We start from the raw sequence: 26,628 nt of genomic DNA, 5'->3' as shown, positions 1-26,628 counted from the left end.
ATCTCAAAAATCAAGTTATACAATATTGAACTCTCATTCCTCATATCGTGCAGCACTTGTAATGAAAATAATGGAGTGAGAGCAAAAACAATGCCTGTTACTACTTTAATATTAGGTGTATTGTAACTTTCTCCTCTTTTTTTCTACAAAGGTCAGATGACAGACCTGGTTTTCACTGAGAAGGAGCTGGTGCACTCTCTCAGAGAGTACATAAAAGCCGAGGAGTCCAAACTGGCTGCAGTCAAAAGGTAACTCTACAACCCTGAGTTTGTGGGAAACTTTAGGACCACATGGACCTGGAGGTGGGGGCTGGATAAGGGTCAGCTGATCCGACCGGAGCTTTCACAATTGGTTTCTGTTCAGACTGGGGCCTTTTGGCATCTATGCACAGACTACTGTTTCATGATAGTGCACTATGTTGGCTTTATATTTCCAAGGTGTGACTACTTACACACTCCTCAGACATTTTATCATGCACAAGATAATTATTATTCACATGACTTCATTTAGTATTACACTTATTGTTTTTCATAAACAATTTTTCATATCTGGAAACACAGCAACGGCAAACTAGTGTTAAGGTTACCTGAAATGTTTGTTGCATTTAGGGCGGCCCCGTTTGGTCGACTACAATTTTCTTTGGTCGACTAAATGCAAGAATTTTTTACATCGATTAAGATGGTCTCATGTTATACAACACCAGAGGCGTGAGGCACTTCTGTCTTTTACTAAGAGTTATTATCTGAGTTTTGCAGACATTGTGCCCGTGTGGGCATGGGCGGCAGCTGAGGTCTGCAGCTCTGTGTCTTGGAGAGGTGTTGCCTTCTGGGCCAGACTTCTGCAGGCTATGAGTTGTTCATTCCACAAATAACATGGTCCTAACATGGTACTTTAACAGCCCACGCACGAGTCTAACAGCCTGCCCGACTGCCGGTGGCTCTGGGGAAAGACACACACAAAATATAGAAAATGAAAGTGTAGCAACAGGGCCAGCAGCAGACGGACCCGCTGTGTCCATTCTGGCTTTGTCCAGGACAATTACGACGAGGAGCACGGGTAGAAGTACCACTTAATTTGTATTTCATGGATGTATGATGACAGTCCCCTCCTGGAACCGCCACCTTAACGTGGTGGAGGGGTTTGAGCACCCGAATGATCCTGGGGGCTCTCTTGTCGCGGTAGGGTTTCCAATGGCAAACAGGTCCTAGGTGACGTATCAGAGACTAACAGGCCCGGTTAAAATCATGAGGCCGTCCTTCTGTGGACCCACCACCTTCAGGAGGAGCCATAAGGGGCTGGTGCAATGTGATCCAGGCAGCTCCAACAGATGCCCCCACGACCCGGAAACGGAGAAGTGGAAGAAAATGGATGGATGGATGGATGGATGGATGGATCGATGGATCGATGGATGGATGGATGGATGGATGGATGGATGGATGGATGGATGGATGGATGGATGGATGGCAGTACATGAGCAGATGTCAGAGTGAGCTGGAATCCGAGAATGAAAGGTGGATTAATCTATTAGTCTATTTGGATATAAATGCAGCATTTATTTGCAATACAAATACAATTTATTATTATTTATTATTATTATTATTATTATTATTATTATTATTATTATTATTATTATTATCATTATAATTATTATTATTATTATTATTATTATTATTATTATTATTATTATTATTATTATTATTACTTACTTACTTACTTACTTACTTACTTACTTACTTACTTACTTACTTACTGTAGTTCTTCTATGTATTAATACTGATTTTATGGTTTTAGAATGCAGTTTGGGTCAGATAGGTTCTAGTTTTCCCAAGGATTGTTTTCAGTCAACCAAGGATTTTTTTGGGCAGAGGGCTGCCCTTGTTGCATTTCTCTCTAAATTGATATGGGATAGGGTTGAAGTCAATGATGATTCAAAAATGTTAAATCAAACCTCTTCAAAAAGGCACTTGGTGAGGACATTGGGGCCCAGACGCAAGCCCAATGTAACTTTACTTTAATATGGCAATACATTTTTCTTTCCTTTTCTTATTTGAGCATTCGCACCTCTATCACTTCACAGCAACACAAGCACAATAGGAGTCGGCCAAAGCAAGAGCCTATTTGATTGTACCTTACAAACAACAACAAATGACATGGTTTTCCACTCTTTTCATTCTTTGCAGCATCCTTATCATGTTATTGAGTGATCATGATATATATCGTCTTTCTGTTTTTAGCTGGGCCAACAAACTGGACTCCCTGACTAAAACGTCCACATTGGACCCTGAGGCTTACTTGGCTCACCCCGTGAACGCCTACAAACTGGTGAAGAGGCTGAACACGGAGTGGTCTGAGCTGGAGAGCCTAGTTCTGCAGAACCCCTCTGATGGTAAGCTGTCCCATCACCAAAGACAACTCGTTTCCTCACTCATCTCCTTTGTAGATAAATTCAAGTGACAGTCTTTGAGTTTATTACTGCGTGGATCAGAATTGACCTTCGGGGCCTTGAACGGGGCTCGGGGGGTGGTGGTGGGTACTCTGGTTCAATTAAGAGGGGAAGGGGTGGGATGGATGGCAATCATAGAAATGCCTTATGCTATCTGAGAGCCTGTTCCTACAAATGTGTACGTCTGTCAGCAAACGGCTTCCCGGACCTGTTTGAATTGAGCGTTCTATCCCCATGAAAATGAACGGTGAAGCCAGGCCCTATATTAAAGTATGGCGAGGTACGGTTTGTCCGTTTCATGGCATTTATAGAATTGATTTGGTTTCTTTATCATTAACATATTACAAGAAGAGGTTTACTGGATGTGTATGTGACACCATAAAAGCAGAAACTTGACTGAATGAGATTTAGCATTTAGCTCAGAGGCCACTTTTAGAGGCCAATTCTTATCCAAAGCAAAAACTCAAAAGATCTGTTCATTGATTAATGACTTCCAACTCGGCTTTGATGGGTTGACTACAGCGGAAAACATCTGGATGGTTCATAGTTTGTGATGTTTGATGGCTGAATGCTAACGGCTAATGAAATGTATACTGGACTAGCTGGCTTGCTAACTTTGCGCATGTCTACGTTAGGATAGAACACCGCTTCTCCCATTTCTACGGCTTCATTGTCACTCTTTTTTTTTTATTCCCTATTTCGCAATCTTACAGACTTCTACTTTAAGATGTGTTGAGATTGAGTGGAGGTAATGTAAATATAGTTGAAGGACGCTGAGTGGAGCTTCCAAGAAACCAGGAAAGAGAAGCCAATCACCACATACACGAATGGAAATGAGCGGCCTACTCCAAAGTGAAACAGGAAGAAGTCCGAAGGAAGAGTGTTTGATCTTATCTCCACGGCAACTGTCATCGTGCGATTTTGGGCACGTCGCCCTTGCACACATGTCCAGAAAAAGTGATGACTGCACAGAAAGGAAATGGGTTTGTGCCGTGTTCAAATGCTCCAGCTGCCAAACATTTCCAGCACAGGCCTCGCAGCTGGTCTGTGTTTGAGATTTTGGCCACTGTCTGTTTAAAGAGAAAGTGTAAAGCAAGTTTATTTGCCTCTGAAGCATTGGTGTTTGTTGCTCGAGTGAGTCTGTAAACGTGGCAGTTGGAGAAAAAAAACAAGACGACACCGTTAAGTGTTCATGTTAAGTTAAACAATGGGTTGAAGTGCTAAAATGTGAAAAGCAAAATCAATGCCAGATAGGAGCCCCCTAGAGGTCACAAACCAGATTAGCTTTGTGCTCCTCCTGGACTTTGACAAATGACCCTTTGTATCATTATTGGATTTGGGGGGAAATACTTTCTACCATTGCCGTATCCAGGACTTTAGAAATAGTGAGGTCCATATTAATCTTCCAACAGGGGCTGTGGGTGGTCCTCCCCCAAAAACCTTTGAATTGAACAGATTTAATTTAGTGCAATCTGGTGCATTTTAGATTACCATATTTCATTTGAATCAGCGTTTTTACACAGTAACAAAAAAAATCAGAAATCGGTAACATTATAATAATCTGCAAGTGGAATTATATATATTTTTCAATGTTACTGATATTTAGGCCCGAGCCGGACGCAGTCCTGGCAAGGGACTATTGTTTTTGGGTGGTTTCTTATTATTATTATTATTATTTTTTTTTTTCTCCGGAAAGGATCGCGTTTTTGACCCGCTAAACGTGGGTGAAAGCTCCCCAAAATTGGCGGAGGCAATGAGGCGGCGAAAAAATTTATGATATTGGACGAATGGGACACGCCCACAACAAAATGGCTCCACAGCGCCCTCTGGAAGCGGACCCCAATTCAAAAAAATTGGGGCGTTTTTGGGCGTACGCCCGAATCACTCGCCACAGTGAGAGGGGACATCAGGACAAGCCCAAAACTCACTTGGAGCGCCACGCCCACTCGCACAGGGAGGCGGCCATCTTGGCTTCAAACCCGGACCTCGTCTAAACTCATTTTACGTTTTAACGAACTAGTCCCTGGTTTTTCGTCGGATTTAGATCACATTTGGCACAGTGCATCTAGACATATTGAAATTCAATATTTGCCCAGCGTTTCTCAAAAAAGTTTCACCGTTTCCTCGTAACGACGCGGCAAAAAACGCGTAGATTTCGCGTTGTTTCGAAGAAAGCTCACGCTCACAGGCATAAGCCCACAGAGCTCATATTCATGTCACTAATGCGCCACCTGAAACTGAACAGAATGAAGCCATTAATGTGTAGCCTGCTCCCAGGATAGCGCCCCCTAGCCATACCTTGAAAACTGCACTTTTGAATCTTTTTAATACAATGATGCCAGTATGTTCTAGACACTTTTGGAAACCAAAAAGTACATTATAGTCATGTCATATTTTCTAAGATGTGGGCGTGAATTTGACTTTTATGTGGGAGTCTATCTGGACCTGCCTTGTGTGTCAACAAACTAGTCCCTGGTTTTTCAGCAGAATAAGCCCATACCTGTTTAAACAGACTCTCCTGACACGGGGCTACAAAAAATACCTGACTTTTTTTTCACTCAGACCCCCCCGTTTCGAATGGCGCCCCCCCAAAAACACCTTTTGTCATGTAAATTTGACACCACCTCGCAGGCACGCGCTCTATCCAGTCTGGATCATACTTGGCTGACAGAAGGCCACTTACGGTCTGATTCCATAGAGATCAATTACTTCACGGTGCACATCACTATAGCGCCCCCTGCCTATACCCTGAAAAATTTTGTTTGTCCGATTTCCACGAAACTTTTCAGATGTCTTCTACTCATCATAACAAACAAAAAAATATATTACACCATGCCTCTATCTCGCTCCGTTCTCCTAATATTTAGGCCCGAGCCGGACGCAGTCCTGGCAAGGGACTATTGTTTTTGGGTGGTTTCTTATTATTATTATTAGGCCCGAGCCGGACGCAGTCCTGGCAAGGGACTATTGTTTTTGGGTGGTTTCTTATTATTATTATTATTATTTTTTTTTTTCTCCGGAAAGGATCGCGTTTTTGACCCGCTAAACGTGGGTGAAAGCTCCCCAAAATTGGCGGAGGCAATGAGGCGGCGAAAAAATTTATGATATTGGACGAATGGGACACGCCCACAACAAAATGGCTCCACAGCGCCCTCTGGAAGCGGACCCCAATTCAAAAAAATTGGGGCGTTTTTGGGCGTACGCCCGAATCACTCGCCACAGTGAGAGGGGACATCAGGACAAGCCCAAAACTCACTTGGAGCGCCACGCCCACTCGCACAGGGAGGCGGCCATCTTGGCTTCAAACCCGGACCTCGTCTAAACTCATTTTACGTTTTAACGAACTAGTCCCTGGTTTTTCGTCGGATTTAGATCACATTTGGCACAGTGCATCTAGACATATTGAAATTCAATATTTGCCCAGCGTTTCTCAAAAAAGTTTCACCGTTTCCTCGTAACGACGCGGCAAAAAACGCGTAGATTTCGCGTTGTTTCGAAGAAAGCTCACGCTCACAGGCATAAGCCCACAGAGCTCATATTCATGTCACTAATGCGCCACCTGAAACTGAACAGAATGAAGCCATTAATGTGTAGCCTGCTCCCAGGATAGCGCCCCCTAGCCATACCTTGAAAACTGCACTTTTGAATCTTTTTAATACAATGATGCCAGTATGTTCTAGACACTTTTGGAAACCAAAAAGTACATTATAGTCATGTCATATTTTCTAAGATGTGGGCGTGAATTTGACTTTTATGTGGGAGTCTATCTGGACCTGCCTTGTGTGTCAACAAACTAGTCCCTGGTTTTTCAGCAGAATAAGCCCATACCTGTTTAAACAGACTCTCCTGACACGGGGCTACAAAAAATACCTGACTTTTTTTTCACTCAGACCCCCCCGTTTCGAATGGCGCCCCCCCAAAAACACCTTTTGTCATGTAAATTTGACACCACCTCGCAGGCACGCGCTCTATCCAGTCTGGATCATACTTGGCTGACAGAAGGCCACTTACGGTCTGATTCCATAGAGATCAATTACTTCACGGTGCACATCACTATAGCGCCCCCTGCCTATACCCTGAAAAATTTTGTTTGTCCGATTTCCACGAAACTTTTCAGATGTCTTCTACTCATCATAACAAACAAAAAAATATATTACACCATGCCTCTATCTCGCTCCGTTCTCCTAATATTTAGGCCCGAGCCGGACGCAGTCCTGGCAAGGGACTATTGTTTTTGGGTGGTTTCTTATTATTATTATTATTATTTTTTTTTTTCTCCGGAAAGGATCGCGTTTTTGACCCGCTAAACGTGGGTGAAAGCTCCCCAAAATTGGCGGAGGCAATGAGGCGGCGAAAAAATTTATGATATTGGACGAATGGGACACGCCCACAACAAAATGGCTCCACAGCGCCCTCTGGAAGCGGACCCCAATTCAAAAAAATTGGGGCGTTTTTGGGCGTACGCCCGAATCACTCGCCACAGTGAGAGGGGACATCAGGACAAGCCCAAAACTCACTTGGAGCGCCACGCCCACTCGCACAGGGAGGCGGCCATCTTGGCTTCAAACCCGGACATCGTCTAAACTCATTTTACGTTTTAACGAACTAGTCCCTGGTTTTTCGTCGGATTTAGATCACATTTGGCACAGTGCATCTAGACATATTGAAATTCAATATTTGCCCAGCGTTTCTCAAAAAAGTTTCACCGTTTCCTCGTAACGACGCGGCAAAAAACGCGTAGATTTCGCGTTGTTTCGAAGAAAGCTCACGCTCACAGGCATAAGCCCACAGAGCTCATATTCATGTCACTAATGCGCCACCTGAAACTGAACAGAATGAAGCCATTAATGTGTAGCCTGCTCCCAGGATAGCGCCCCCTAGCCATACCTTGAAAACTGCACTTTTGAATCTTTTTAATACAATGATGCCAGTATGTTCTAGACACTTTTGGAAACCAAAAAGTACATTATAGTCATGTCATATTTTCTAAGATGTGGGCGTGAATTTGACTTTTATGTGGGAGTCTATCTGGACCTGCCTTGTGTGTCAACAAACTAGTCCCTGGTTTTTCAGCAGAATAAGCCCATACCTGTTTAAACAGACTCTCCTGACACGGGGCTACAAAAAATACCTGACTTTTTTTTCACTCAGACCCCCCCGTTTCGAATGGCGCCCCCCCAAAAACACCTTTTGTCATGTAAATTTGACACCACCTCGCAGGCACGCGCTCTATCCAGTCTGGATCATACTTGGCTGACAGAAGGCCACTTACGGTCTGATTCCATAGAGATCAATTACTTCACGGTGCACATCACTATAGCGCCCCCTGCCTATACCCTGAAAAATTTTGTTTGTCCGATTTCCACGAAACTTTTCAGATGTCTTCTACTCATCATAACAAACAAAAAAATATATTACACCATGCCTCTATCTCGCTCCGTTCTCCTAATATTTAGGCCCGAGCCGGACGCAGTCCTGGCAAGGGACTATTGTTTTTGGGTGGTTTCTTATTATTATTATTAGGCCCGAGCCGGACGCAGTCCTGGCAAGGGACTATTGTTTTTGGGTGGTTTCTTATTATTATTATTATTATTTTTTTTTTTCTCCGGAAAGGATCGCGTTTTTGACCCGCTAAACGTGGGTGAAAGCTCCCCAAAATTGGCGGAGGCAATGAGGCGGCGAAAAAATTTATGATATTGGACGAATGGGACACGCCCACAACAAAATGGCTCCACAGCGCCCTCTGGAAGCGGACCCCAATTCAAAAAAATTGGGGCGTTTTTGGGCGTACGCCCGAATCACTCGCCACAGTGAGAGGGGACATCAGGACAAGCCCAAAACTCACTTGGAGCGCCACGCCCACTCGCACAGGGAGGCGGCCATCTTGGCTTCAAACCCGGACCTCGTCTAAACTCATTTTACGTTTTAACGAACTAGTCCCTGGTTTTTCGTCGGATTTAGATCACATTTGGCACAGTGCATCTAGACATATTGAAATTCAATATTTGCCCAGCGTTTCTCAAAAAAGTTTCACCGTTTCCTCGTAACGACGCGGCAAAAAACGCGTAGATTTCGCGTTGTTTCGAAGAAAGCTCACGCTCACAGGCATAAGCCCACAGAGCTCATATTCATGTCACTAATGCGCCACCTGAAACTGAACAGAATGAAGCCATTAATGTGTAGCCTGCTCCCAGGATAGCGCCCCCTAGCCATACCTTGAAAACTGCACTTTTGAATCTTTTTAATACAATGATGCCAGTATGTTCTAGACACTTTTGGAAACCAAAAAGTACATTATAGTCATGTCATATTTTCTAAGATGTGGGCGTGAATTTGACTTTTATGTGGGAGTCTATCTGGACCTGCCTTGTGTGTCAACAAACTAGTCCCTGGTTTTTCAGCAGAATAAGCCCATACCTGTTTAAACAGACTCTCCTGACACGGGGCTACAAAAAATACCTGACTTTTTTTTCACTCAGACCCCCCCGTTTCGAATGGCGCCCCCCCAAAAACACCTTTTGTCATGTAAATTTGACACCACCTCGCAGGCACGCGCTCTATCCAGTCTGGATCATACTTGGCTGACAGAAGGCCACTTACGGTCTGATTCCATAGAGATCAATTACTTCACGGTGCACATCACTATAGCGCCCCCTGCCTATACCCTGAAAAATTTTGTTTGTCCGATTTCCACGAAACTTTTCAGATGTCTTCTACTCATCATAACAAACAAAAAAATATATTACACCATGCCTCTATCTCGCTCCGTTCTCCTAATATTTAGGCCCGAGCCGGACGCAGTCCTGGCAAGGGACTATTGTTTTTGGGTGGTTTCTTATTATTATTATTATTATTTTTTTTTTTCTCCGGAAAGGATCGCGTTTTTGACCCGCTAAACGTGGGTGAAAGCTCCCCAAAATTGGCGGAGGCAATGAGGCGGCGAAAAAATTTATGATATTGGACGAATGGGACACGCCCACAACAAAATGGCTCCACAGCGCCCTCTGGAAGCGGACCCCAATTCAAAAAAATTGGGGCGTTTTTGGGCGTACGCCCGAATCACTCGCCACAGTGAGAGGGGACATCAGGACAAGCCCAAAACTCACTTGGAGCGCCACGCCCACTCGCACAGGGAGGCGGCCATCTTGGCTTCAAACCCGGACCTCGTCTAAACTCATTTTACGTTTTAACGAACTAGTCCCTGGTTTTTCGTCGGATTTAGATCACATTTGGCACAGTGCATCTAGACATATTGAAATTCAATATTTGCCCAGCGTTTCTCAAAAAAGTTTCACCGTTTCCTCGTAACGACGCGGCAAAAAACGCGTAGATTTCGCGTTGTTTCGAAGAAAGCTCACGCTCACAGGCATAAGCCCACAGAGCTCATATTCATGTCACTAATGCGCCACCTGAAACTGAACAGAATGAAGCCATTAATGTGTAGCCTGCTCCCAGGATAGCGCCCCCTAGCCATACCTTGAAAACTGCACTTTTGAATCTTTTTAATACAATGATGCCAGTATGTTCTAGACACTTTTGGAAACCAAAAAGTACATTATAGTCATGTCATATTTTCTAAGATGTGGGCGTGAATTTGACTTTTATGTGGGAGTCTATCTGGACCTGCCTTGTGTGTCAACAAACTAGTCCCTGGTTTTTCAGCAGAATAAGCCCATACCTGTTTAAACAGACTCTCCTGACACGGGGCTACAAAAAATACCTGACTTTTTTTTCACTCAGACCCCCCCGTTTCGAATGGCGCCCCCCCAAAAACACCTTTTGTCATGTAAATTTGACACCACCTCGCAGGCACGCGCTCTATCCAGTCTGGATCATACTTGGCTGACAGAAGGCCACTTACGGTCTGATTCCATAGAGATCAATTACTTCACGGTGCACATCACTATAGCGCCCCCTGCCTATACCCTGAAAAATTTTGTTTGTCCGATTTCCACGAAACTTTTCAGATGTCTTCTACTCATCATAACAAACAAAAAAATATATTACACCATGCCTCTATCTCGCTCCGTTCTCCTAATATTTAGGCCCGAGCCGGACGCAGTCCTGGCAAGGGACTATTGTTTTTGGGTGGTTTCTTATTATTATTATTAGGCCCGAGCCGGACGCAGTCCTGGCAAGGGACTATTGTTTTTGGGTGGTTTCTTATTATTATTATTATTATTTTTTTTTTTCTCCGGAAAGGATCGCGTTTTTGACCCGCTAAACGTGGGTGAAAGCTCCCCAAAATTGGCGGAGGCAATGAGGCGGCGAAAAAATTTATGATATTGGACGAATGGGACACGCCCACAACAAAATGGCTCCACAGCGCCCTCTGGAAGCGGACCCCAATTCAAAAAAATTGGGGCGTTTTTGGGCGTACGCCCGAATCACTCGCCACAGTGAGAGGGGACATCAGGACAAGCCCAAAACTCACTTGGAGCGCCACGCCCACTCGCACAGGGAGGCGGCCATCTTGGCTTCAAACCCGGACCTCGTCTAAACTCATTTTACGTTTTAACGAACTAGTCCCTGGTTTTTCGTCGGATTTAGATCACATTTGGCACAGTGCATCTAGACATATTGAAATTCAATATTTGCCCAGCGTTTCTCAAAAAAGTTTCACCGTTTCCTCGTAACGACGCGGCAAAAAACGCGTAGATTTCGCGTTGTTTCGAAGAAAGCTCACGCTCACAGGCATAAGCCCACAGAGCTCATATTCATGTCACTAATGCGCCACCTGAAACTGAACAGAATGAAGCCATTAATGTGTAGCCTGCTCCCAGGATAGCGCCCCCTAGCCATACCTTGAAAACTGCACTTTTGAATCTTTTTAATACAATGATGCCAGTATGTTCTAGACACTTTTGGAAACCAAAAAGTACATTATAGTCATGTCATATTTTCTAAGATGTGGGCGTGAATTTGACTTTTATGTGGGAGTCTATCTGGACCTGCCTTGTGTGTCAACAAACTAGTCCCTGGTTTTTCAGCAGAATAAGCCCATACCTGTTTAAACAGACTCTCCTGACACGGGGCTACAAAAAATACCTGACTTTTTTTTCACTCAGACCCCCCCGTTTCGAATGGCGCCCCCCCAAAAACACCTTTTGTCATGTAAATTTGACACCACCTCGCAGGCACGCGCTCTATCCAGTCTGGATCATACTTGGCTGACAGAAGGCCACTTACGGTCTGATTCCATAGAGATCAATTACTTCACGGTGCACATCACTATAGCGCCCCCTGCCTATACCCTGAAAAATTTTGTTTGTCCGATTTCCACGAAACTTTTCAGATGTCTTCTACTCATCATAACAAACAAAAAAATATATTACACCATGCCTCTATCTCGCTCCGTTCTCCTAATATTTAGGCCCGAGCCGGACGCAGTCCTGGCAAGGGACTATTGTTTTTGGGTGGTTTCTTATTATTATTATTATTATTTTTTTTTTTCTCCGGAAAGGATCGCGTTTTTGACCCGCTAAACGTGGGTGAAAGCTCCCCAAAATTGGCGGAGGCAATGAGGCGGCGAAAAAATTTATGATATTGGACGAATGGGACACGCCCACAACAAAATGGCTCCACAGCGCCCTCTGGAAGCGGACCCCAATTCAAAAAAATTGGGGCGTTTTTGGGCGTACGCCCGAATCACTCGCCACAGTGAGAGGGGACATCAGGACAAGCCCAAAACTCACTTGGAGCGCCACGCCCACTCGCACAGGGAGGCGGCCATCTTGGCTTTCAAGTGGCCTTTTAAGTGGCTTGTAAGTGGCCCACCCATCCTCCGTGAAAATCCCCAGAGGTCTTAGCCTGGCTGCATACTGGCCTCTGTCAGAGGCCTCTGTCTCCTGAAATTCGCCAAATTTTCAAATGTCTCCCTTTCTTCACAAAAGCTACACTCTTGGTCTCGTATATACTTATACTACCCCTCTGTCAAAGACAGCAGCTTTAACATGGACGTTTTTGCCTCCAAATTCACGTTTTTCTCAACTGTACAATCACAGGAAGTTAAATTCGTCTGTTTCCTGTCCGTCTCTCTGTGTGTTCCTCGTACTATATGGGTCTTACCAATATATTTCTTCAATATCGAGGGTGCTGCAGGGCTGAAACCCCCTCTCAACGATTCTTTGGGCAGCCAGGAATTTACCCCAATTACAAAATGATAGAATATATTACTTTCTAAACTGTTAATCCGTTTCCTGCAAATACACAAGTGCGGAGTCTCTCATGACATTTATTTCACATCCGCTGTTATTTTATCAGCTGAAGTAGCTCCATTGGTAGAGAGCTGGGTTAGTGTACAGGAGGTTGCTGGATCAAACCTAACTGTCTCTTTTCATCTTTTTTTATTTTAAACCCAGAATATTCTGGGAAGAATATGAATCGTCGCCGACGGTTCCACACTCATTAAAAACAGGGAAATGACCCCTCCAGTGTGTTGCGAGTGCCATGAGTTCAGGACGTTTCCTAGAAGTTCTTGTGCCTCCGTGGCATCACAGCTTGAGCGTTAGATTCCCAACCATTAGGTTGCTGGATCAATATTGACTCTTTCTGACTTCAACTTTTTTTTCTTTTTATTAACCGCGCTTATGGTCCCACCCTCATGAAAAACGTTTTCAAAATATGCGTCACTAAAGAGAAAGAAATGGGGGGAGAGTGGGGAGACAGTTGAGGAATCACTGGGGGAAAACGTCGAAAACTATCGGGGAAATGTTCCGGGGGGGGGGGGACATGACATGAAGAATTCTAAAATGTAAATCTGTTTCCTGCAAACACACAAATGCGGGGTCCTGTCATGAAATTAATTTCACATCTGCTATTTAATACACTCAGTTGAAGTAGCTCCATTGATAGAGAGCTGAACTAGTGTACAGGAGGTTGCTGGATCAAATCCCAACATTGACTCTTTTATTTCCTTTTTCTTTTGGACTCAGCACCTTCCAGGAAGAACTCACTAAAAACAGGGAAATAACCTCTCCTCCAATGTGTTGCTGCGACCAAATTTCAGCCTGGGAATTTAGAGAAACCAAGCCATCATCAGGCCCGTGTTTCAAGTGAAGGAGGTTGCTAGTCCAAACACAGCCATGACACTTTTATATTGCCTTCACCTTTTCCATGGCCTGCTGCACACATTGTCACAGCCTAAAACACATGAGTGCAGGACATTTCACAAGAGTTCCTGTGCCTGTGTGGCATCATAGCTTGAGCTTCAAGTTCCTAACCATGAGATTGCTGGATCAATACTGCCTTTAACTTTTTTATTTTTTTTTTAACTGCGCTTATGGCCCCATCCTCATGAAAAACTGTTTCATAATATGCATCACTAAAGAAAAAGAAATGGGCAAATTGTAGGGAGACAATTGAGGCAACACTGGGGAAAATGACGAAAACAATCGGGGAACTGTATGGTGGGAGCATGACCTGAAATTACCTCTCTCCTCCAATGCTATGCTGGGAACTAACTTCTGCTCGATAATTTAGACAAAAGTAGCCCACATCGGGGTTCAACTACCATGGAGCTACAGCTCAGTGATAATGTGCTTGTCTGTGGTGTAGGAGGTTGCCAGTTCAAATATGGCTGTGACACTTTTCTAATGCTTTCATTATTCTTGCCTTGCCTGGCTAACGCCTTGCTGCTGTGTGCACTCGAATCATTACGAACTGCACAGCAGCCTGGGGACCATGGCTGAAATGTTCGCATGGATTTGGGAACCAATCACAGAACGAGAAGGGACGTCAGGATGATGACGACCTATTCGATATACGGAAGTTTGTAGTATATTTATGGAAAAAATAATACTCATAACATTTCCGGATCAAAAATGACAGTAGCAGACACGATGGCTAAGTGCAGTAGCGCCCAATAAACAACTATGGATAATGTAAACCACACCTCACAACTCCTACGAGAACAAGAATTGGTGGTCCCCAGACTAAATATCACGGCTAATTTTTGCCGGCATTTAATAGGATTTGTGATACAGTGAAGTCTGTCAGTGATTTTAACAGTTTATACAGTGTTAAGAGTTTCTGCAATTTAAACAGTTTTTACAGTTCCTGCAACATATAGGGATTTTCACAATAGCACTGTAATGCAATTTAGAGGTACTTTCACATAAAATGCACTGTAATGCAACTTCAAGGGACTTTCGCATATACTACACTGTAATGCAACTTAAAGGGACTTTCGCATATAATGCACTGTAATGCAACTTAAAGGGACTTTCGCATATAATGCACTGTAATGCAACTTAAAGGGACTTTCGCATATAATGCACTGTAATGCAACTTAAAGGGACTTTCGCATATAATGCACTGTAATGCAACTTAAAGGGACTTTCGCATATAATGCACTGTAATGCAACTTAAAGGGACTTTCGCATATAATGCACTGTAATGCAACTTAAAGGGACTTTCGCATATAATGCACTGTAATGCAACTTAAAGGGACTTTCGCATATAATAAACTGTAATGCAACTTAAAGGGACTTTCGCATAAAATGAACTGTAATGCAACTTAAAGGGACTTTCGCATCAAAATGAGCGACTTCAATCGTGGGGCTCGCAAGGACCTAGTGTGCTGAAGAGTGGTCGCAAGGGACGAGAGCGGAGGTGGCCGCAAGGGACGACAGCGGAGGTGGCCGCAAGGGACGAGAGTGAGCGGGGGCGGTTGCAAGGGACGAGTCCCCAAGAGCGAGGGCCTTCATCGCCGCTTGCGGCTTTAATTCTTATTGATTCTCTATTTAAATGTAATGAGATGTTTTATCTTCATTGAAGCGCAGATTTTTTTTTTACTTACCAACTCAAATCAAGGGAAAATGTAATTATTTCAATAAAATTGTACTTATTTCTAGATTACTTTTATCAGTGTTTAATGCTAGAATTACTTTTATAATTTTTATCTATATTCATTTACAGTAAAAATCTAGAGAGAAAATAAAAAAGACCTTGGTGACCTCAGTGGTGGCTACGGCCATGCTTATTACAAGTCTAGGGAACGTAACTTACAATCATCATCTTGAACACAGTTTAAATTTGCGCAAAAATCAAATTCACTTAGGAAGTAACATAGTGGGATCACTCTGATGACAAATGAATACCAACATCCAATGTTAGAACAGTTCATTCCCACATGTTTATTTGTAGCGCATCGCTCAATTCCTGTGTTCATGCTTCATTAAAAGACAACTGTGGAACTTTCCTCAGCTTTGATTCCCAGCGTTCAGTGATTCACCTGTTGTTTTGGCAGAAGATGGCGCTGTTTCTCAATACATTGTGCGACTTTTATGAGCTACTTTTAACTTGCTGGTTTCTTGGACTGATTAATCTGTCTTTTAATCACGTTAATCTGAACGCAACTAGATGACGCCAGATCCCAGATTAGCCTTTGTATATAAATAGGAAAGAGCGTGTGGGTGGTCAGAATTTTGCTTTCAGTGTATTTCTTTTTTACTATGACTTTATGCACTGGATTTTTATCACACTGTTGCTGTTTTAAGCCAAAGGAGAGACATTCATGTTTGAAACCTCTGTCTCTGCTCCAGGATTCATCTCCAACATGTCCGTACACAGACAGTTCTTTCCGGATGAAGAGGATGAGACGGGAGCGGCCAAAGCTTTGATGCGCCTTCAGGACACCTACCAGCTGGACTCGGAGGCGTTCGCCCTGGGGAAACTGCCAGGTAACCATGTCCGTGTCAAATAAATATTGAAAAGATTTAGTTTTACAACTAGCAAAGGCTCGGTCAGTGGAACAAGTCGAAAGCATGATTTTCTTTCACTGGTTGTGGATAATGTTTTATTTTGTATCTGGGTTTTTTTTAGGGGAGAATTTAAAGCTACTTTCTATTATCCTGCTTTATCTTGCTTTTTCTTTTTTTTTTGTAACCATTGTCCAGGCACACACTCTGACGCCCGGCTGACCGTGGACGACTGCTTCGGCATGGGGAAGACGGCGTATAACGAAGCCGATTACTACCACGCGGTTCTGTGGATGCAGCAGGCCCTGAAGCAGCTCGACGCGGGAGAGGAGACGGAAGTGACCAAGGCGGACATCTTGGACTACCTCAGCTACTCCGTTTACCAAATGGGTGACCTGCCGCGGGCCATCGAGCTGACACGCCGACTGGTAGCTATTGGTAAGAAGAAAATCCATGAAGAAATAGGTGTATGACAAAATTGTTTACATCACACATTGCAATTTTTCCAGCCACTACACGATATACAGTGCCTCTCGAAAGTATTCAAACACCTTGGACTTTTGCACATTTTGTCATGTTTACAACCCTAAGCATGAAAATTTTATTTTGACTTTTTTACTGAACGTTCACACACAAGTAACAGACAACTGTAAAGTGAAAACAAAATGATACATGATTCTGTTATTTTTCAAAAAATAGAAAAGTGAAAAGTGGGGCTTGCATAAGTATTCGTACAGCATTTTCTGAGTGCATTAAATTGCCTTTATAACATTCCTAATGACTCCAGAATGTTCACTCCTTGGCCTAACGGTTAAATAGAGGTCACCTGTGTGTAATCTACTCTCAGTAAAATTTCAGCTGTTCTTTTAGGCACTCAGAGCTGTGGTCGGAGTGTATTGGTCACTAAACAACATCATGAAGGCCAAGGAGCACCAGAGAGGTCAGGGATAAAGCTGTGGAGAAGTTTAAAGCAGCGTTAAGTTATACAAAGATTTCCCAAGATTTAAACATCTCCTGGGGCACTGTTCAATCCATCATTCAGAAATGGAAAGAGTAAAGCACCACTGCCAACTTACCAAGACACGGTCGTTCACCTAAAGTATTAGATCGAACATGGAGAGCACTGGTCAGAAATACAACCAAGTGCCCCAAGATAACTCTGGAGGAGCTGTGAAGTCCTGCCGCTGAGCTGGGGGAATCTGTACATGGGACAACTATCAGTCGTATCTACACAAATCTGGCCTTCATGGACGAGTGGAAGAAGAAGGCCATTATTGAAAGGAGGCCATAAGAAATCCCGTTTGAAGTTTGCTAGAAGTCATATGGAGGACACAGCTCCATGTGGAAGAAGGAGCTTTGGTCAAATTAGAGAAAAATTGAACTTATTGGCCCAAATGCAAAACGCTATGTATGGAGCAAACCTTACACTGCTCATCATCCTGAGTGCACCATCCCCAGTGTCAAATATACTGTGGGGCTGCTTTTTCTCAGCGGGGACTGGGGAGATTGTAAGAATAGTTTTGAAGATGGATGGAGCCAAATACAGAGACATTTTGGAGGAAAACCTGCTGGAGTCAGAAAGAGAACTGAGGCTGGGGCGGAGATTCACCTTCCAGCAGGACAATGACCCTAAACACAAAGCTAAATCTACAATGGAATGGTTCAATAAAAACATATTAATGTGTTAGAATGGCCCAGTCAAAGTCCTGACCTAAATCCTATTGAAAATCTGTGGAATAATCTGAAAACTGCTGTTCACAAACGCTCTCCTTCTAATGTGACAGAGCTTGAGTTGTTTTGTAAAGAGGAATGGGCTAAAATGTCAGTCTCTACATGTGCAAATCTTGTAGAGTCAGATCCCAAAAGACTTTCTGCTGTTATTGCAGCAAAAGGGGGTTCCACAAAGTATTCATTCATGCTGTATGAATACTTATGCACGCCCCACTTTTCACTTTTCTATTTAAAAAAAAAAAAAAAGAATCATGTATCATTTTGCTTTCACTTCACAGTTGTCTGTTACTTGTGTGTGAACGTTCAGTAAAAAAATAAAAATAAAATCTTTATGTTAAGGGTTGTAAACATGACAAAATGTGCAAAAGTTCAAGGTGTATGAATACTTTTGAGAGGCACTGTAGACACATTGTTGATGTAGAGCTATACCAATGTGGATATTTTAGTTAAAATGATTAATGATTCCAGCACCAATTGAGCACCAGGGTCAATAGAGGGTCAATAGTACACTGCTTGGACAGTAGAGGGCAGCACTGCACTTTTTTTGCTGCACTTCCCAAACTCTGTCACATAAAGTATAAGCACACAAACACATTTGCTTTGGGTGTAAATGAAGAGCAGGGGGCTCCTTGACTTTGAAATGAGTTATATTCAGGATCTGTTGCGCTGGTCTACTTTCCTTTGACGATCATCCAGGCGAGGCGCAACCCCTTTAAACATGTGGTTGTTTCAATTAAAATATTATATTAAAAATGTTTTCATGTGCAAATTACTGATTATGTAGAGTTATGGTTCAGACCTAATTAAAGGAACAGGCCCCCGTTTATCCATACTGAGATTTGTTCTTACCTGAGCTTAGACAAGTTGATACGTACCTGTCTGGTCTTTGTGCCCATGGAAGAGCTTGGTAGCTTCCAACTTCACCCCCGTTTGGAGCTATAGGAAGATGCTGGGAGAGGGCAAATGCTGACAACTTTGGATGAAAGGTTTTTGAACCAATGGTCAATAATGTATTATCAATATTTGTCTTGCATGAAGAAGGTCAGTATACAGTACTTACAGCAACAGGAAAAGTATTTCTATCAATTTCATTGCTGGCAACATTGGCAGTCATGTATTAAGAAAAGCTAACCTGTGGTGAGGAAAGACTGCATCCGAGAAAAGTGTAAAAACCTTTTTTTTTACAATATTATGTTTTGTAACGACAAATGAACCCTTCCAAGTTCAATGTCTGTAAAATCCCAACTCTTCTCGTCTCTAATGATTTCACCCTGTGCTCGCTGTTGCTAAAGCAGAGGGTGTAGTCCCACCACAGGCTTGCCTTCTGACCGGTAACTGCTGCTGTATTTCGGGCACCAGGGCTTGTATTGACCACAGCACAAGGCATGTTCATGGTCAAGTCAAAGGAGTCTTTATTACAGAGAGATTTTATATTATTATTAGGTGCTATATCCGACAGTCATGACATAAGCCAATGCAGAGGAATATAGTGCAGGTGCTGTCTACATGGCACATTCATTAGATTAGCAGCATACTGTTGAGATTGCCTCAGGGCAGCTCAAATAAAGCAGATCCCGGGTTTACTTTCTTTAGGTGTACAGTTACTATTAGAATATTAGTGTCACATACAGTTATGCTCATAAGTTTACGCACCCTGGCGGATATTTGGTGGGTAGTTTTTCTTGCCGTTATGATTTGAAAACACTAACCATGACTGATATAACAGGTGTTATCATTTATATTCCTTGTAAAATCCACAAACCAAACAATCAAATTATGAGCTCAAATGTATGTTACAGTTACAGTAGTATTTTTGTTGAGAACTTACAACTTATGCTCCACTACACGTGGAAAGAGAAATAAAACAGACACAAAGTGTGAAAGCTACTAATGATAACGCTTATTTGCACAAACTTCAGCAAATACTTCAGTTATTTAGTATAGTAATGAACTTTGACCACCACTGCTGGTCAGTATGTGACTTTGCTGCTGCAGGAATGGCATCTAGCTCGACTTTTCACACCAATTACCACCGAAGAAAAACAAAGTCATTCTTTGTACCAGGCCTGACATATTATACCAAAACGTAGTTTCAAACTAGGACCAACCCTCAAGAGTGTTCAAAGCCGCTGTGATTGTGACCGGGCATTGTGTGCTTACAGACTCTAGCCACCAGAGGGCAGGAGGGAACCTTCGATACTTCGAGACGCTGTTGTCCAAGCAGATGAATGAGCAGCGCCAGGCGTTTGAACCGGCCTCCGAGGAGCCCATCCAACTGGGGACCTACACCCGCCCTAGAGACCACCTCCCGGAGAGGGAGGCGTACGAAGCCCTGTGCAGGGGAGAGGGGCTGCAGATGGTGAGGAGTGTAGAAAATATGCACAAAACATGAAAACAGTGGAGGAACAAACAAAGGAGGCAGTTGATGAACAATGTCTAGATCAAGATCAAATCAGGACTAAACTGGGTCTAAAAAAAACAGTCAAAGTAAAAAGAAAAAAAAGGTATCAAACAGAATTGGAGAACGAGAGTGTAACCCATGTCTAAACCAGAAAAAAAACTAATCAATCTATTGACTTCCTTGTATGTTTGGGTTGAACCAGAACGAGGCCCGTCGCAGCCGCCTGTTCTGCCGGTACGCGGATGGTCAGAGGAACCCGCGGCTCCTGCTGCAGCCGCTCATGGAGGAGGACGAGTGGGACAGCCCCCACATCGTGCGCTACATCCACTTCATGTCCGAGCAGGAAATGAACAAGGTCAAGGAACTGGCCAAACCCAGGGTCAGTAACAACATCACTTGTATAAAATGGTCAGCTTTAGCGAACTACTTGAAATTAACTACGGATTTAAAGATTTTCCAGATTATACGGAGATTAGATGCTGCTGTAACCTAAAAGATACAGTTCTGCAGGGTTTTAATTGAGCTGGGATAGAATAAAATGACTATTGTCTAATTGTGATTGTGGTGTGGCTGTATATATAACACAAGTAACACTTTATAATTACTACACCTTATTTAGCCTTAAAGCAGTACTAAGTAACTCTTGCCCCTAGAGGCCATAAGCACAACTGCAGGTGTTGTAGCAAGTTACGATTTTTTAACTTATTAATTAAATAAAGTAAATACTACGCTGACAGGAAAGGCAAAGGGAGAGAGGGATATTGTACATCCAATTATACAATGGAAATAATTATTTTCACTCAAACTTGGCTGTAAATACTGTTTGAAGTGACGTTCGCCCGCAGTTAGCTTTGCCCGTTAGCATGTTAGCTTCTTCTTCGTGAATCCATTAGTAAACAAAACATGGTTAAACATGGTTTTCTGGCCAGAGACACCAGGGGGAGATGAAAGACCCTCCAATCATCCCATAAACACTTGTATTACCCCCACAGGGACGACGAAAAGGATTTATTAAGGTAAACAGGTTACTTTGTACGACTTAAGTAAATGATGAGTTAGCACGTAATTAGTCATGAGCAATTCATTAGTGACTAACGCTTAATAACTACTTAACACATGAGTGCCAAAAATGCAACTTCTGAGTGATGAACAGAACTGAAATGAATGACTATCAAAGACTTGTGAACAAAGTGAACACTGGCCGCCACATATTGCGGCCGGTGTCTGGGCATAGCCGTGGCATCCAGCGCTTCTGCGGGGGCTGCTGCACTCTATTGCTCAGGAACCGAGGCACGTAGAATTAAAAACGTTTTTTTGTGTCCATGGCTATAACATAGAATACACTGTGGTGCTACAAATAATAATAATGAAAAATGGTCTGGATTGTTGCCACTCCACAGCTAAATCCCAACAAATCCCGACTTGTGCATGATGAATTAAGTGTTGATTCATCATTTATTAAGGTTAAATAAGGAGTGAATTCAAATACTTCATTATTGTATATGATATATGGTTCTCTCGAGACAGGTCCAGATGTTTAAAATGTTGAGGACATGCTTTCACATTTTTGATGAATGTATAAAATAAGAGTAGAGAGAGTAGAGGCCTACACAAATCTAGTTTCATAAAAAAAACTAAAATCACAAATAAAACCGATATCTGTATGATTTTTGTTTTAATGAATCTAGATTTCTGTCTCTCAGTGGGTAAGTTTATGCTGTATACCCCTCACATGGATTTTTTTAATTTGTTGAAGTTGAAGTAGGTCCGTGTGTTTTTGGGATGATTGTATTTGTCGATGTTGTTTTTCAGCTTGCCAGAGCAACAGTGCGAGATCCCAAAACGGGCGTCCTGACCACGGCCCAGTACAGAGTGTCCAAAAGGTAGCAGCCTGAAATCTACTTTCTATAGTACATTTTATCATAATGTTGAAAGTCAAAGTAGCCTCACCTTGACCCATTGTTTATCACCCACTCAAAGCAATACAAGGTTACATCTTTTGTCCCAACAAAAAAATTGTCCTTGAGAGATTTCCATTCAGACTCAATTGTACATTATCTTCAGCTTTGGTTAGGATGACACACTTATGTGTTTCTAAATCTTTTGTTGTATCTTTTATGTTTCCAGTGCGTGGTTAGAAGGAGAAGATGATCCTGTCATTGCCAGAGTTAACCAGAGAATAGAAGACGTCACAGGACTGACAGTAGAAACAGCAGAGCTTCTACAGGTATATTTTTGGGCATTTCAGGGCAATGTACAATTTTTTCAGAAATATTTTTCCTAGGACCATCAAACTGGTCGTCAGCCTCAGTATCAAAGCTTAAATTAGCAGAACCCTGCAAGGAAAATTCAGCATTTTGATACGATGCAATTTTATAGGTTCAGATGGCAAAACATTTGAATTATTAGGCTCGAGCGGCCTGCCGGCACAAGGGCCTATTGTAATCGCAATCACAGCACAGTGCACACGGCGCACTGAACCTAAGTGCGCGGAGCGCACGAAAACAGCGCGAAGCGCTGTCCCCATGTCAACCGTAAACTCACCGTGTAAAACAGTGAAGCCCTGCAATAATATACTTATTATTGCATGAAAATGAATGGGGGTATATAGTGTGAATGTTATCCACATTTTTTGGCTATGTTTCACGGTTTGTTTGCGGCGAAGAAGAATTTGAGAAGAATTTTACGATTCATCGTAAACTAAAAATTGCTCCCATTCGCATAAACAAACTCCGATTAAAAATCGGAAATAAACATTTTATTGACCTTTCACCCCTGGACGCAACAAATGTGAAAAAGTGACATTGGGCGCGATAGCGCCCCCTCCAGGTACAGAAGAAAAAATGCATTATGGGAAAAACATTTGTTTCTCGGAAATGGATGAAATTCGTTACAAAAATAGTTGATGGCGTCCCGATCAAAAAAGCCAATGAGACCCATATCATATTTTGTACGGTGTTGCCATGGTGACACCCAGGGCCCCCCATGTTATCTAATGGGGCTGACACATAAATCTCACATTATACAAAATTACAACGCGTTAGCGCCCTCTGTCAGGAGCTTGTGGACAGTGGTCATGGAAATACGGCCGGTTAGGGCCGTCTGATGCTAATTATGGTATTGAAAAGATTATGGGCGCGCTAGAGCCCTCTGCAGGCTGGAGCCATTATTCACATGGAGAGGCTAAAAATGTAGTTTTGATGTTTACTGACAAAGATTAATGGCACATCGGGGCAATAAAATGCAGTCTGGCGCCCTTGGTAGGCTTATGGCGCGGCAATAGAGGCGCTAAAGGAGGCCCGCCCCTACAGGGCCGTTCGATGCCGCTTGCGGCTTTAATTTGACTTTGTGTCTCGTCGTGATGAGTGGAAAGTGGATACTGAAGCTCCACCAGTTAAAAAACACTGTTTTGGAGAGAACAATATGACAATTACCTTTTTGGTCTTGATCTTTTCCTATCATGCATCTGTGCAGGTTGCCAACTATGGAGTTGGAGGACAATATGAGCCACATTATGACTTTTCAAGGGTAAGAGATTTTGTGCATGAGCCTTGAAGCCCTAATATCTATCTACTTTTCTTTATCTGGACTTTTTGTTAGAATTTTTTCCCTATGGAGTTGTTAAAGGTCCTATATTGCGTTATATAGACTCTTGTAGCAGATAGATAGAGAGATCATTTATTTGTCACATACAATGTTAAAACACTTAGTTCATAGCATGTAGTGAACTGATATGGAAAACATCTCTGTCATTATAAGCAGTCAAAAAAGCATAAAAAGAAGCTACAAGAAAGTGTTCATGAGGCATATAGCCTAGAGCAGGGGTCACCAACGTGGTGCCCGCGAGCACCCAGGGGCCCTTTGGGGCATGTCCAGTAGCCCTTGGCACTTTTTCTAAAGTGTAAAACACTTCTAATCTAATTCTTAAAATTACAGTTATTTTGGTTCTTGTGACTAAAATAAAGCTATTTTAATATAATATGGGGTCAATATCCTATAAGTGAACAGTGTACGTTTAAGTCTTTAGGATTTGTTTTTAACTGGTAGCCCTCGAACAACTTAATGCTCTTAAAGTAGCCCTCAGCTGAAATAAGGTTGGTGACCCCTGGCCTAGAGGGTAAGCTCATGTTGAATCTCTGAGTTCCTGCTCTAAGAGAGAGTTCATGAGGCGTATAGCCTGGGAGATAAAGCTCATGTTGAACCTCTTAGTTCCTGCTCTAAGAGAGCCATCCCTCTGGAGCAGCTCATGGCGGGGATGGGGAACGTCTGCCTTGATTTGCGGTGCCCTGTTCACACAGTCCTTCGATACAGCTCTTCAGGATGGAGCAAAGAAGTCCTTGTGATGCACTTGGCACAGCGCACTGCTCTCCTGAGTGCCTTCTCGTCCCTCGCTGTAGCACTCCCATACCGCACACAGTCAGACAGCTGGTGAGCAGTGATTCCACTGTAGCGCACTAGAGGTTTTTCTGCAGCCTTGCTGAGATGTTAAAGTGCCCCAGTTTCCTGAGGTGATACAGCTGCTGCCTTGACTGCTTGACTCCAGTGGAGATGTGTTGGTCCCATGTCATGTTCTCAGAGATGTTTACACCCAGAAATAAAATGCATAGTATGACTCTATAAAATGAGCAACATACCAATATAGTGTATTGGGCTTTAGGTCATATGTTCCTAGAAGTACAGACATATCATTTAAAAAAACAACAAGTTATTATGTTGTCCCCCCATCAAAAATACACCTGAAGTGGAGTAGTATTTCACTTAATTCTGAGCAGTTCTGCTCTCAAAGTGTGTTCATCACGGTGCCATCAACCACGCTGTTCACACAAACTGTTTATACTGAGCAGTAGTTCCCATTGCTGACTGAAGAGGGAGCTTCAGGGGAACTCCTCACCCCAAATAAATGTTTTTACGCCTCAATCATGCATGATATGTTCGCTTTAACAACGCCATAGTCACTGTATACTGTCCACTGTGTCCATCTGTATTTAGGTTTCACCACTTTCACCTTGAGGACATCAGTGAAGAACATTTAATGAAGCTCTGCTGATTTTAAGTTGCAAAGTTAATAGAGAGCAATATAGGCTCAATGTAAATATCTTTTGCAGCGTCCTTTTGACAGCAGCCTCAAGGCCGACGGAAATAGACTTGCCACGTTCCTAAACTATGTAAGTAACCGGTATCCAGCCTCCTCTCAACGTGTCCTGTTTGTCGATCTTATCTTTGTAGAAGGATGAGCCCGATGCGTTCAAAAGATTAGGCACCGGAAATCGCGTGGCCACAATGTTGAACTACGTAAGTACGAGTCGCCGGTCGCCGCGATGAGGAGAATGGGGGGCCGCCTTCGTTTTTCATCTTCTGTGTACAATAGCTTTTACGGGCAAATGCACAAGCTCTGGTTCAATCTGGGACTCGGACTGATTGATTCATTTCAGATTGGGGCTTTTCTAAAATGGGACAGAAGTCTCCACAAGTGAGTTCACAGTGAGTTCAGAAAGTATTCATACCCCTAGCCTTTGAAATGAGAGAAAAATTATTCATATTTGCATATACTGTAAATAGAAGCTGTGTCTTTCTGGAATTGAGGTCATAACTTAAAATTGGATTGAGAGCAAATTTTATGTTTCTGCAGCGTGTCACTTTTTTAGTACAGTTAGTAATGTTTTTCTTTTTAAGTACTTTTTTTTTTTTTTCATATTAGTGAAAAAGAAATACCAGGGTTTTAGCATGAGATTGGCATATAATAAAATTAGAATCATTAGGAAAGTTTAGGAACGTTCTGAACACACTGTATTTCCTTGCTCGATCAGTTCCAGTGCTTATTGTGGAGAGTTTTGTTTAGCCATATCCCATTAACACACTGATGTCCTAGTCGCTCTTTGTTTCATGTTTTTCTAACAAAGCAAAAAAAATGAAATGAAAAAAGAATGTTTGCATGTTGTAAATGCAGCTTAGTGCCTCTTTTAGTAATGATAAGGCCGCACGATATGTGAAGAAGCTGCCGCGCTGTCGCTGCCGCGCTGTCGCTGCCGTTAGCCTTGTCTATAATAAGGCTTCAGCTTGGCGACCCGTCATACATGGCCTAGCCGAGGACTATGAACACATTTATCACACACAAGTGAGGTCTAGCCGAAATCTGATCCATATGGATGTTTTTCATAACAAATTGTTCTGTAGAAGCGAAAAAACGGCACTTGTTAGCATATGTAGCGTGAAGCTAATGTTAGCATCCTGGTTAGCATTGTCTGTTTTTTCAGTATTTATGGGCTGTTGAACCATTTTGCTCCTCTCCATGTTTATGTATCTTTTATTTAGAAGAAAAATATACTCATAATACAGCATTTGTTATAGCAATG

The 26,628-nt window shown here is 42.7% G+C and overlaps 1 protein-coding gene across 2 annotated transcripts in view; it reads left to right on the top strand.

The window, feature by feature from the left end:
- The window catches only part of p4ha2 (procollagen-proline, 2-oxoglutarate 4-dioxygenase (proline 4-hydroxylase), alpha polypeptide 2), a 39,952-nt gene that overhangs the window by 3,939 nt on the left and 9,385 nt on the right, over window positions 1-26,628 (top strand). Inside the window, exons 2-11 of one of the 2 annotated variants that reach the window (XM_079565979.1) lie at window positions 152-248; window positions 2,235-2,386; window positions 15,988-16,125; window positions 16,342-16,581; window positions 20,037-20,233; window positions 20,478-20,654; window positions 22,088-22,158; window positions 22,403-22,502; window positions 23,750-23,803; window positions 25,502-25,567. In XM_079565979.1, coding sequence (XP_079422105.1) covers window positions 152-248; window positions 2,235-2,386; window positions 15,988-16,125; window positions 16,342-16,581; window positions 20,037-20,233; window positions 20,478-20,654; window positions 22,088-22,158; window positions 22,403-22,502; window positions 23,750-23,803; window positions 25,502-25,567 — 1,292 coding nt within the window. Of the gene's footprint in view, window positions 1-151; window positions 249-2,234; window positions 2,387-15,987; window positions 16,126-16,341; window positions 16,582-20,036; window positions 20,234-20,477; window positions 20,655-22,087; window positions 22,159-22,402; window positions 22,503-23,749; window positions 23,804-25,380; window positions 25,441-25,501; window positions 25,568-26,628 lie in introns of both variants that reach the window. The other variant, XM_079565980.1, reaches the window with a different exon arrangement.

This window comes from Gobius niger (assembly GCF_951799975.1).
Source record: "Gobius niger genome assembly, chromosome: 11".
Lineage (NCBI taxonomy): Eukaryota > Metazoa > Chordata > Actinopteri > Gobiiformes > Gobiidae > Gobius > Gobius niger.
This window is presented reverse-complemented; position numbering and strand designations above follow the sequence as displayed.